At 37.0% G+C, this 13,070-nt stretch overlaps 1 protein-coding gene across 11 annotated transcripts in view; it reads right to left on the bottom strand.

Moving 5' to 3' along the window:
• Positions 1-85: 85 nt before the first annotated feature.
• Positions 86-13,070, bottom strand: part of CSRNP3 (cysteine and serine rich nuclear protein 3) — a 96,339-nt gene continuing 83,354 nt past the window's right edge. For 8 of the 11 annotated variants that reach the window (XM_064434609.1, XM_064434610.1, XM_064434608.1 and 5 more), the window contains 2 exons: positions 10,438-10,734; positions 86-8,966 (listed from right to left, as the gene is read on the bottom strand). In XM_064434609.1, the coding sequence (XP_064290679.1) occupies positions 7,923-8,966; positions 10,438-10,734 (1,341 nt within the window). In that variant the 3' untranslated portion in view covers positions 86-7,922. The remainder of the gene's footprint in view (positions 8,967-10,437; positions 10,735-13,070) is intronic. The other 3 variants (XR_010369304.1, XR_010369303.1, XR_010369305.1) reach the window with 3 other exon arrangements.

Here is a 13,070-nt window from a genome sequence, read left to right on the forward strand (position 1 = left end):
GAGGTGCAGTACTAATGGCAGCTCTCAGGGGTGAGAGGCTCTAGTGACTGCAGAGCAGAAATGAGACACACAGTGCACTGGCAGGCAGGATGTAACGTAGAAACCTGGTTTACTTCATTGCAAACAAATGGACAATATATATTGTACAATATATAATAAAAATACAACTGATACAAGTGCCACTAATTAACAAAAAAACTAATATTAAGACTTAAAAATGCTCATTTTTGTAATATATACACTGCAGTAATAAGCCACAATAAATACATCAAATTTCATATCATTCATAATAAATACCGAAAATATAAATACAGAAGAATACAGTTAATTTGAATAAATTATTACAACATAAGATCTAGGTTAAGTTCTGTTGAATATTATTGTAGCTTATATTACCCTTTGGCATCTTTGATGTTACAGCTTGTTTAAAAAAAGGAAATTAAGGAAATGTGTAGTTCATTAAGCTTAAAATTATTTCCACATACAGATTTTAAGATGAACTTTCTTTCCCTTTGCTTCTTCAAACAGTTTAAAAGCAGCAGTCCAAATAAATATCTTGCTTAACTGTTGAGACCTCCATAATTTTAGAATGCAAGACCATCTGTAATGGAAAATGTTAAGTACGTAACAATTATTTTTCTCAGAAATTAGTAATGTTAGAAATAATGTACAAATTTCAAACTAATGACTGCAATTATGCATTTTTACTAGTCCCATTTGAATGGATTACCTCTCTGAAAGACCATCAACTTAAGTGCTTCTTATTTACCACTTGCCAACAAAGCATTCCAAAATTCTTGTGGGGAAATATATATATGTATGTATACAGAGAGAGATGAACCTGCTAAAAGACAGGGTTGGACTAGACAGTGTGAATGTTAATATAGTCTGTTAAAACAAAACACTTTAAACATATAAAAGGTAATGTGTTTTTTCTGTTTGTGTTTTTTTACAAAATTTCTATTAGTTGGAGATTGAAACAAATCAAAATAACCAACTGCCATATTTTATGTTAACAGGTATTAATGAGTACATTTGTATTAATAATTTTATTTGTAAAAGGTTATTACACCAGAATGCAATGTAACTTAAAAGATCGACTTTACTAAGACAATATTACAGGCTGAGGATCTTAGGAACAGTTTTGTAATCTACAGATTTTTACTATTTTTGCACTGTTAAATGTCTAGCGCTTATTTGACATCAAACACATTTTAAACATATTTCACAAACTACATTTCAGACATATTTCCATAGAAGTGCCTACAATCAAGTCAGTTAAAAGAAGTGCCCAGTTATTAAGCCTTGTTTACATGGGCATTTGAGACCTGAAGTTGTGGCATTTGTGTGAAATGGCTTGAAAAAAACCAGCATGCTTGCTTCTGGTTTTAAGAGAGCCAGCTGCCAGTGCACATCATGATCTTTTCAAGAAGCAGAAAACTGGTGCTGAATCTGTATCTGAGACTCACAAATGGTTCTTTACAGTGATTCCCTCATTACCCCAGCAAGGCTGACCTTCATCCACAATCCAACCCATAATTTCATTCTTAAGAATGTATTTTAGAAGTTCAAGATGGAGAAAGCCAAAATAATTACCTGCCATAATGTACTAAGCCTCATTTGAAAATGCCAAGAGAAATTGCTGATAAAAGAACATTTTGTCTTTGCTTTTAGCATCTCTTGCTAGCTGAGAGACTGGGTATATAAGAATACATGCCTGGGAGCAGAGTTAACTACAACAATTTTTAACTTGCCTTTTTGAACTGCCATCAGCCAAGAGTGACATGGTAGCAATGCTTCTAGGGTCCTGCTTTTTAGGTTTTTTACTCTATGGATTTGGATAAGTCTTTTTATTTAATGGCTACCTGAATAAATCTGGTCTGGAAAAAATGTAATTTCCTGTTTCCAATGAGTTCATGTTTCATTATAATATATTAAATAACAGAAACAATATTTCAATCTAACATGGGCAAGCTTGTAGCGCATGTCCATATACTTTACCATCCTTGCTCTGAAGAGATCTTAATTCACCTTTTTCCTTCCATTGTTTTTTTTTTAATATGCTTTATTTTTCCCTTTAGAAGAAAAATAATCCTCATCAACCTGCCTCTTGCTTTTATCTTTCTTTTCCTCTAAATTGTTCTTTCTATCCTCCCTGCACTCACTCAAGTGTTTGAAGACAGGATTATCTTGATCCTTGTATCAGAACAACGACTCACATTGGTATCTTGCACCATTTTCCCTATCAAAGAAAGATAATCCCATCTTCATGATTTGTTGGAAGAGTGAAGATAGAGAAGAACATACATGAGAGACAAACTTTATTTGACTTGGGTCTTTGACTTTATTTGACTTCTTTTTCATTCATGAAAAAGAAGTGTCATTGCTAAGCTCCAAATTAAAATAATTGTGTTAATAAAGTACAAAATCTACCTTTTGGCTTTTTTTTTGTTCCACCCCCAGCCTCGGATGAAGGACTATGATCTCACTTGAGAAGGTGCAACACAGAGCACCAAGAATATGGTTCTGCAGTCAGTGGGACCTTCTGAGGGGTGGGTGTCTGCCTAACCTGAAAGACAGCAGTAAGGCAATATATATTTTAACTCCAGAATCATGGAATGGCCTGGTGAGGAAGGGACCTGGAAGACCATCTAGTCCCAACTCCCCTGCCCCTGCCAGCCACTAGATCAAGTTGTTCAAAACCCCACCCAACCTGACTTTTCAAGATCCCATACTGTCCTTTGGACAGCAGAGTTGCCCTTGTGCTTGATTTTAATGAAAAATCTTACTGGACAACAGACCTCCCAAACACCAACAGGAAAGAAGGAATGAAAAAGAAAATACTAAGGCTGCAAAACAGCTGTTTCATAAAGTGGATGTTCATGCGAAGTAAAATCAGCTATTAGGGTATCAGCTACTGGGGTAGCAGAAAAGTCCTCCAAGTGTCAAAAGAAAAGTCCTCCTTAAGTGGAAACTATACTCTTTTGTTAGCCCTAAAATTAAAAGCTGCCTTGGATTTAGGGGAGGGAAGAGCCAGTGAAAAGGAAAAACTTGTCAAGAAAAGCCTTTGTTCACTCAGACATCTTTAAAACTACATTGCACTTCTTCATCACTTCACAATATTTGTACTTTGGATTTGACACTTCTTGGAGAAAATGGACAATTTGCACATGGACAATGATTACAGAGAAAAGCAAAATTAAGAATATTAAAAAAACTTTGAAACACTGAAAAGGCAAATGCTGAGATTTCTCACACCAGGGAACACGTAAGTGAACTAGACTCTGTTTTGAAAATAACAGCTTTCTACAATTTTAAAAAAATAGTAATCACATTTAGTATTTTAGAAATAAATTCTATAGAATATATTCTCTGAGTTACTTCTAGATTTTCAAAGTACTTTACATCAACTGTCCTGCAACCGTCATAAAGCAGATGAATTATTCTTTAGTTTCAGTGGGAAAGCATAACACCCCCAAATGCTTAAGGATTTTCCATATCCTCTTCTGTTCCTGACTGTTCCAGGAAATAAAACTGGCACAATGAACATCAGTTTATAAAACTCATGAGCTGTAACAGTGCCCTTATTTAACAAATGCCTTTTAAAAGGGTATCATGGGTCTGTCTTGCTTTATGTTTGAGTAGGAACACCTGCGTTGCTGCAGGAGCAGCCCAGACAAGGAGTTTCAACTGAGAGAATTCAGCTGGCAAAAGAACACAACATGCAGAGGAGCAAGACTGCTTGCTGCTGCCAAGTATGGTGTTGCAGGAAAACTACAATCTTGCTGCTCAAATGTTAAGCACTAGACAGGTAAATGTTGTATATTCAAAACAGCTTTTAGTCTAATTTTTCACTGTGAAATTCACTTTTTGACTTTGCTCATTAATCCAGTCTAAGGAAAGGAGAGCTCATTTCAGCTGTTTTTCATGTTAGTGAAAAATTTCTGGTCACTTTTCAGCTGGGCTGGGCTTAACTTGGAAAATGGCATAGTATGCAGTACAAAAATTTAGTTATGATGCCAAAACATGAGAATAAAATGGTATTTTACCTGTTCTATAGAATTATGTTTTAACACAGTATCTCCAAGTACATTACAAACCAGAGCACAGAGAACAACATGACACAACCAGACCAAGGCAAAATCTCCTCTGTCTGAGCCCAGCACTCTCTATCCAGTGTATTACATTTCTGTCAGGAACACCTGAACTAATAAACCCCTTTATACATGCTCAGTTTTGCATACAAATATATGTATACGATCTTTAACAAAGCAGCTGTGTTTGTGAAGGTACTGCCTGGGAGGCAGGGAAAGCAGCATGATCAGTTTATTAGCAGATTACTGAAATAAAACAGCCAGATCAGGTTAGAAATTGTATCTGGCCTGGGCTCAGTCAGGAATCTAGTGAGTAACAGCACCACTAATACCACACAGGAGTCCTGCAGCACTTGGACCAAAGGCAGGATCCCACTGTTAACAGAGCAGGGGAGCAGCTGAACCTTATCTATAGCAACTGATAGTTACTATGGAGTGGAACCAATGGCCTTAACATAAACAAATGTCAACTCCAATTTTGAGTCACCAGCAGGAACTTATGCAAATGAAAAATTGTAAAGCTTTACAAATCTACAATTTTCTGATCGAAGTGGCATACAGCTCAACAAAGAATATTAGAAGCTCCTACTACAGCTTTTAAGGATGTTTCAATGGACATGAGTTATAGCTCTTAAGCAACAATTGCAATTGCTGTAATTGTGCCAATGAAATTCTAATTTCATGTCTAACATCAATTAAAGCTTTATGTATATTTAACAATGCACCTTTTTCCAAGAGAGGTGAAGTTCACCTTATAGGCAAAAGGGCATCTGCTTTTAGGGGCTGTTCCAGTAATGGTCTCTCTGAAAATTCCAGTTTGTTCAAGAAAGGGAAATGCCTTTGTTATGACTCATTTTTGTGAACGATGCAATATAATCACAAACATATACCAGGCTTCTTAGGAGTGTTTATCAGTAGCCAGATATCTTGGAAATGAAGCTCATAAAGACGATCACTAATATGGATATTTTCACAAACAATACACTATGTTGATACAGAAGCAAATACTGCTGGTTATCATTTAGTAACAATACTTTTATCACACAGAAACAGCCTACCCAAAATCAAAGGAGTGGTTATCAACATGAATATTAACCAGCTGGGAAATGGGACACAGCATGTTAATACATGTATATACTAGCCCAGAAAATAACACAAAAATATTTTCCATCCCATGACTTAAGCCCGCTTTTCCTTAAGAGTATGCTTTTTTGTTCTAAAAAATAAATCAAAGTTTAAACAAGTGATGGGAAACATGACTCTCACCTGATTTCTACATCCTACTCTAGATCAGAAGTCTGTGCCAATGGAAACAGTAAATAACCATCACCTCAATATTTAAAGCTAGCTGAGAAGTATTTTATAAAGTTGATCACTTACTGTGCTTGCTGATCTTATTAAAGATATTTTTCATGTGAAAGCACAGGGGCCAAGAAAATAATTTCTTATTGCTCAGTAAGGGCATAAATAACAAAGCAAAAGACTTAATTTAACTTTCCCCTGAGAGAAATACCCCAGTAAAGTGTGTTGTTCTCCAACACACTCCAAAGTTACAGCCACTACTGATCCTCATCTACTGTCCCAGCTCAAGCAGAAGAGATTTGTGCTTTTGGTGCTGGTGTTAAGGGAGTGTCTAATTTAAGCCTGCTGTTAAAGCAAGACCCCTGTATACACAGAGATTTGTTGTATTTGCCCTTAGAATATCTTGAAGAGAATAATTTATTCTTAAGTGCAGAACTTTAAGGACTAGCAAGTTTCTCTTTAAAAATCATGGGTATTTGCTGTATGGCATTGGAGAACACAGGCACTTACCTGGCTTCTCAGCCTTAGAGGAAGAGACTAGAGTGGTCTGTGACTGCGAGGAGCAGAGGCTGTGGAACGGCTGGGCCCGATAACCAACGTGAGTGCGCTTTCCCAGGAGATGGAATGCGTTGCAAGTTTGGAATCCAATCCCTAGAGAACTAGACTTTTCAATGCAGTTCATATAAAACATGTAGGACTTCTTGTGGAAACAAGTAAATAAAAAATCCTTCCAGCTACTACATGGAGTAAAAATATTTTGCTAATTTAGCATAAATACGAGAAACCACTTTGCCCAGATTTCATATAAAAACAATTAAGTTAGCTCTTTTTTTTTGAAAAGCGTATTTTACATTGGCAGTTTTTCTACTGGAGTACTGTACATGATGTTTTAAAGAGCTTCTAACCAGAAGAATCACTGTTACAGAGATAAAATTTACACTGTGTTTACATGCACACTGTTAACCATCTAGATTTGACACAGATAAAAACTAAGAGGCTGATCCGTATTTTGACAGACAAGACAGGCCTACATTTCAACTATTTGATGTATAATAAATGAAATCTCAGTATCAGAAGAACAAAAATGCTGAAATAGATTTTGAAATCAAAATAAGGCAGTGCAGAATTACCAGTGCAGAGAAAAGCTGATTCCTATGCCTCCTTTTCTAGACAAAAGCAAGGTTGTTTAATAAATTAGTTTCATTCCCATTTCATTTAAAAACAAGTGGATCACAATGTAATGGATATCTATATGATGCACATGTTTTTTTGCTTGCAGTCTTTTGTAAATACAAAATTTCTGAAGCTATTTTTCCTCACTGAATGGATTGTTTCCTAATAAGACCAAATGGTACTAAATTTGAGATACAATCAGAGGTTCACAAAAGCCAGTCTTGTATATCAGGCAATCTAGACAGTTCCACTTTTTTTTCCATGCTTTATTTAAACTTTGATCAGTAAGGCTCTGCTTTTATAAATTGCATACTGACATATTCATAAACTGGCTTGGGAGAAACGTACAGGTTTAGTTACAGTGAATTTCAAGCTCTTACATGGCCTCAGGGTCTGGAGCTATGGCATTTCTCCAAGGAGGTTCACAGTTCGCGCAGTTCATACAGTACTGCAAAGTGGCACTAAAGTGCGTAAGGATCTGAACGGTGGCTGGGCTGAAGGTGCTGTGTGAGCTTAAGCTACTGCTTTGCCATTATATACAAGATCATTTTTCTTTGGGGAGGGGGTACTAGCTCTGGAATGCCACTGATTTTAGTTTTAAATGGAGGATTGTCTACCTTTCTCTATTCTAGAAGATGTAAATGCCCCCTTTCTGACTCTTCTGTTTGTCAAGAACAGTAAAAGAGAAAAATAGTACACTCTAAAAATGTGTTTCAAGATGATTTATCAGAAATAGTATTAGGAAAAAATAAGGAAGAATACAAGGTACTCCAGATGAAAAGTGGACATGCTCTTCGTAAGTAACTATGGATCTTCTGCTCAAATGAACATGCTGTTCATTTTTATCAAAACATGAATCTTAAACTACCATAAATAAAATACAAACAGTACAGAACAATTAAAACTTTTTTTTTGTACAGTGGTTATTTTTACATTAAACTTACCATCTTTTCAGATATGTTGAAAATTAGGACTCTAAACATGATTATTTCAAAGTATCATTTTTAACAATCTTGCACAGGCCCGACAGTCAAAAACAGGAAGTTTTGATTCAGATAGCTTGGCAGGTTTCACATATGTTCATAGGTAGGCTACTTTGAAATATGTTGGGTGTGTTTTTTACTTATCTGTTTTATTTTTATCAAAAAAAAAAAAGGCTTGATTATTTTTATTTATATCTTTACATGAACTGGTTTTGTGCAATACCACTGCCAGTGTAGCTTGAGAAAACAAAATGTGTCTGGAACATTGACTATAGTCCAAGTATTGTCTACCTCTTAAAAAAGTAAGTTTCTAGGAAAATCCAGTGGGAGTGAATTTTAACACAGGAAGTCAGTCCTAGAATAATTTAATTTAAACAGGCACCGTCTCTACCACTGGTGATTTGATGCACTCTTCGTGCAGTCTGCTCTTCTCTGGGAGGTTTAGTGAATTCTCAGCAGGGTGTTCCTGCACATGACTGTCACCATTCAAAGCTGAAACAAAGCCATCTTGAGAAGGACCTTTCAAGTATGAGTGAAATTCCACTGGTGGGTGACTTGGCCTATGCTCAGTGTATAAACTGTTACAGGGAGCACTGCCATCCCCTTCAGAAGATGAGCAGCAAACAATCACTGAGGGGTTTGCAGAAGGGTAATGAGGGCTGCTAAAAGTTTCCTCTGATGGCCGTGTGTAGTCAACAAACTGTTCTGAAGTCATGTTGTAAGGCACCAGAGAAAGACTACCGTTCTTGACAGCATCTCTTTCTGAGTAAGTCTCACCCATCTGGTTAGCAGTGCCAGCAACGTGGTTCTCTATTTGGTAATACAGAGTTGAAGAGTTAGTATAGTATGAGGCATTTTTAGAGTGGTTTTCATGCACAGCAGTTCCATCAGAGTAGCAAAGGACAGAAGGAAGAGGCACCATATCAGCATGGGAGCTCATACTTTCTACAAAATCATCTGCTTTTTCTTCCTCCTCATCTTCCTCCTCATCTTCCTCTTCCTCTTCATCATCATCTGATTCACTAGGGGCTAAACTCTGGGTACTAGAATCTGTAACTCCACTACAAAAGCTACTCCCATCTTCCTCTTCCTCCTCTTCCCCTGGGCAGTCCAAGTCCTCAGCTGACTGGGAATGCATAACTGTAGCCGGGGGTTCAGTTTCAATCTCAAAGTTTTCTGCAATCGAATATTCAACTGGATGGGGTCCTGGACTCATGGAACTACTGTGTGCACTTATCTCAGTGTGACAGCCATTGAGTGCTGGAACTTGCTGCTCTCTATTTTTCTCCAATTCAAGTTTCATTATCGTGTGCAAGAAGTGAGTCCGTACACGGATAGGGTTAAATTCGATTCTACCTGCTGTATTGCTACACCCTTCTTTAGTGCAACCGCATGGAAAAGACATACGATCCACCTTTTAAAAAAGAGAATACAGATTAACAATAGGAAGCAAGAGCCTGGTGGCACAACAGAGCCTAGACAGCCTAGAGAAATACAAAGGTGAAGTGGGATTCACCTTGAGAAACGCTGGTAGAATAAGTCAAAAGCTAACAATCATTCAGGGAGTCAGCCCTGGAGTTTAGCAGCACTGAGAGAACAGTAAGGGGCCTGGACATGCTCCACTATTGCAAAGAAGGGAAAATTTATTCTGTTCCATAGATGAAAGTATGACACAGTGGAACAAAAAATAGGTAGCTTTTCAATTTCTTTATCTATTTTAGCTTTACTTCATTTTGTGCTCAAATCCAGGCAAAAGCATTACCAGAAACTCCTTAAGATCTGGTAAAAATAATGGAAACTAGCAACCCATTGAAACAAAATTAATTATATACAAAAACCTTTAGAAGTTACCAATGGGGACAACTGATCTCAGAAAACAGGAACAAAAACTCAAGTGCATTTCCAAAGGTAATCCAGTCAATTCTAGGTGCAATATTGTAAGACCAGGCACAGAACTTTTATCTAATATCTTAAACTTTTGAAAATGTGACCGAATCCATGTGTTGGCAAGTTTGATTAGACAGCCTGAGGTCTGTGACTTTCACCTGCACTGTTAACACCTAAACATCAAATATGTGCAGGAGAACGACACAGCACAATCCAGGACATCTTCCCCACATGTGGAGATGAAAACAGGAACAGCAAAGAGACTACATTATTTAAAATAGCAGAGAAAGTTTAGCTTGGATTTATGAGATGATGGAAAATGCATTCAGGAAGAAAACTCAGCTGCACAACAGCAACTCAGCAGAGCTAGCAGAAATATCTTTTAGGGAACATTTTGGGACATGTACAGCTGACGCTATGCAAATGTACAGTATGAAATACCTCTTCAGTCTGCAGAGGAAAAACCTGCTCTATTAGCAGATACCTTTTTACTGCCTACATGCAAATTTATCATGCACAGATTTTAAGCATCATGCATGTTACATAAAGGACAGCATCGCAGAATGTCATTTATTGCTTCCCATGGGGTTTGGACTATAATTCACATTTGGAGTGTCTGCTAGTTGTTTCTCAAATAAAACGCAATATCCCTTCTGAAATCTGCAGGCTACTTATTCTTCTGTTGTCTGCATCTGCCTATTTAGATAAAGACCTAAAAGGAGTACGAGGAGCAGAATACTTGTGTAAGAACAAAAAAACACCCTAAGCCATGTATGTGCCTAAAATCATACTGAAGATATTTTAGGACATTGTATTGATTGCCCACTATAAAACCTTAGGGCCTTAAAAAAACAGGTTGGACATCCACAAGTGTTATTGCCTAATACTTAATTTCCAGTAGTTATAACTTCAAGAACAGAAAAAGCACACATGTGCACAGACACACAACCTTCCCCCTCCCCAGACAATTAAATAATGACAATAACGTAGACATTTACCTGACATTTTATGCCTGCAAGACTGCAGGTGCAAGTTTCTGGGTCACAGAACACACGGCAGTCACAGCCACAATCCTCTCTGGACAGGCGGATGGCTCGCAGCTCGTGCTTTTCTTCCACGTCGATCTTCTTCACTCCAGAAGCTCGCAGCAATGCCCGCCGCTTTTTTGTAGGCAGGGGTTGGAGAAAGAAGTACTCATCTACTTCAGTGTTGTCTAGATCAATGTCATCATCAGAAATGTCATCCAGAGTCAGTGTATTGGCTTCCTCAGATTCCACCGTACCGTTCTTTGTCATCTGTTGCACAGAACAATTAACAAAGTCCTTAAATGATGCTCACATGTACGTCACGGATGTCAATATGTGAAATGCACTGTCAATCGACAAAGCTGTGTGTAAAAATGCTGCATGACTGCCAGGAAGTTCCAGAAAATGACCACAGATAGGGTGACCAAGCATTTTTTTCACATTTAGAATATGAATTAAAAACACATTTTTAAAACCAAGTTTGTAATGAAGGTCAGAAATTATCTGTTCTTTATTTACCTAAATTTACTGTTTGCCATTATCTGCTAGATTTCATGCCTTTCTGAAATCAAGTCTTTCTGTATTGTTTCACAAGATAATTTCTGAGACCTTAATTGATTCCTGTCTCTGAGCTCTCTGAAATTCTTAAATATCCCTTTGGAGATAGCAATGATACTGCTGACATAGGTTCAGATCATGATGCATCACAGGTTTGTAAAATGGTATATTTTATGTACTACTCCATTTTATGTTACACATTTCACATTACACTGGTAAAAGAGGGGGTAATAGCTCCCTAAACAGTTCTGCCTGGCCCTGGGACAATGGGAGATTATTTACACCAGGTATTTCAATGTATTAGTTCAGTAAGGTAGGAAGAAGAACATTAGAAGTCATCCTTTTTCCTGTACATTCTACAGAGAGAGAGAGAGAGGTAAATGCACACAGGGATTAAATGCATCTTGAATTAGCTGCCTGAAGTTAATATCTCACCATACACAAACTCAGCCTGAATATTTCAATCAAGAATGGCATTCTTGGTTATATCTTTTCATTTTATGTTAGCAAGGTAAAACTAAATAGAGTGTATTTATATTTCTTTGATTTTTTTGGGGTTTTTTTGTTTAATATATAATAGGGGAATAACCTACCTAAGAAATCTGACTTATCTAGTTTTATATACACAAGGCTCAAACCACTCCTTAAACAGATCACTGTTATTAAATCTAAGTTTGAAACTGGTGGGAGAAAAATTCTGATCCCTGCTCTTGTAATTAATTTACTATTTTATTCAATTACTGTTTAATAAAAATTAACTTTTAGAGCTCTTACTCTAAATGCTGTAACTGGTCAGCACACAAAGGCACCTACAGAACCATTCCAATCCTGTCACGTATTTCTCCTCCTCCTGCAAATCTTAACTACTTTTCTCCACAGAGGTACAGCATTAGGGACTGGTCTCCAGGGATGTGCTGAATGCCACGTGCATCCCACAGGCTGGAACATCAAACGAGTGCCACCAGCCAGCAGTTTGCCATTTCAAAGCATCTCAGCTCCTGACTCCTTTCCAGGATGATTTCTTTGTTGTTGCCTCTAACTTTTTCCCCCCTCCATTTTGCCACACAAAGAACAAATGAATTAATAAAAGGAAAGTGACTAAAATTTCTCAAAAAGTAACTGGGTAACTACAGAGGGAGGAAGATTATCAAAAACTACCAAATACATTTTCCAGAACTTCAGGGGAAAATTAAGCTCTCTTGATTGTCATAATATTGCTCATCTGAATTAAACTTGATAGTAGATGGGTAAACTTCCTCATAAATCTAAAGGTCAGTGTCATAACCACAGAACAAAGGCCAATGAATATGTGAGGCCTCTGGATGAAATTCAGTCCCACTCAGTATAACAGGAAAAATGCAGGATGGACATCCCTACCTTGCCCTAGTTGAAAGTTATTCCTTAGAACTTCCCACAAAGGGAACCTACATTGCCCACAGACCAGGGAGCCTTAACACCACTGGTCCCATGCTAATTATGTTAATTTCAGGAGACATTATGAGCAAGCAATAAGAACTCTCTTAGGTATTTTTTGTGCTTACTCATGCTTTCTCAAATGATTACCTTGCACCTTTCATTGATAAGATGGCTTTTACATCCAGAATTTTCACACTCTGCTGCTAATAAGTGTTTATGCTCCTGTCAGCACTGTTTACATCAAAGTGCTGGTACTAAATGGCCAAAGTGACTTGAAGATGATTTCACAGCCTTTATCTGCTTTTAGTTAGAGGTGTTTCTTATTTGGCCCTTTGCTTTTAGCAACCAAATCAATAAACAACACCTAATATTATGGAAACTCAATTTCAATATATTCCTGTATTTTTATATTTTTTAAGAGATTCTACAGGAGCAAATACTTTCTACTCACTGATTTGTATATTTTAATGCAATTAAAAAAAAAATTCCCAGAGAAACTGAAATCAAAAACCACACTGAAAATGTTACTTTCTATTTACAGAATGGTTTTCAAATAGAAAAACCTCTGACTAAACTTCATTCTACTCCATTTTCTCATTTTCTTCATTTTTCTGTGATGTACAGTAATTTTT

The sequence above is a fragment of the Passer domesticus genome, chromosome 10, assembly GCF_036417665.1.
Source record: "Passer domesticus isolate bPasDom1 chromosome 10, bPasDom1.hap1, whole genome shotgun sequence".
Classification (NCBI taxonomy): Eukaryota; Metazoa; Chordata; class Aves; order Passeriformes; family Passeridae; genus Passer; species Passer domesticus.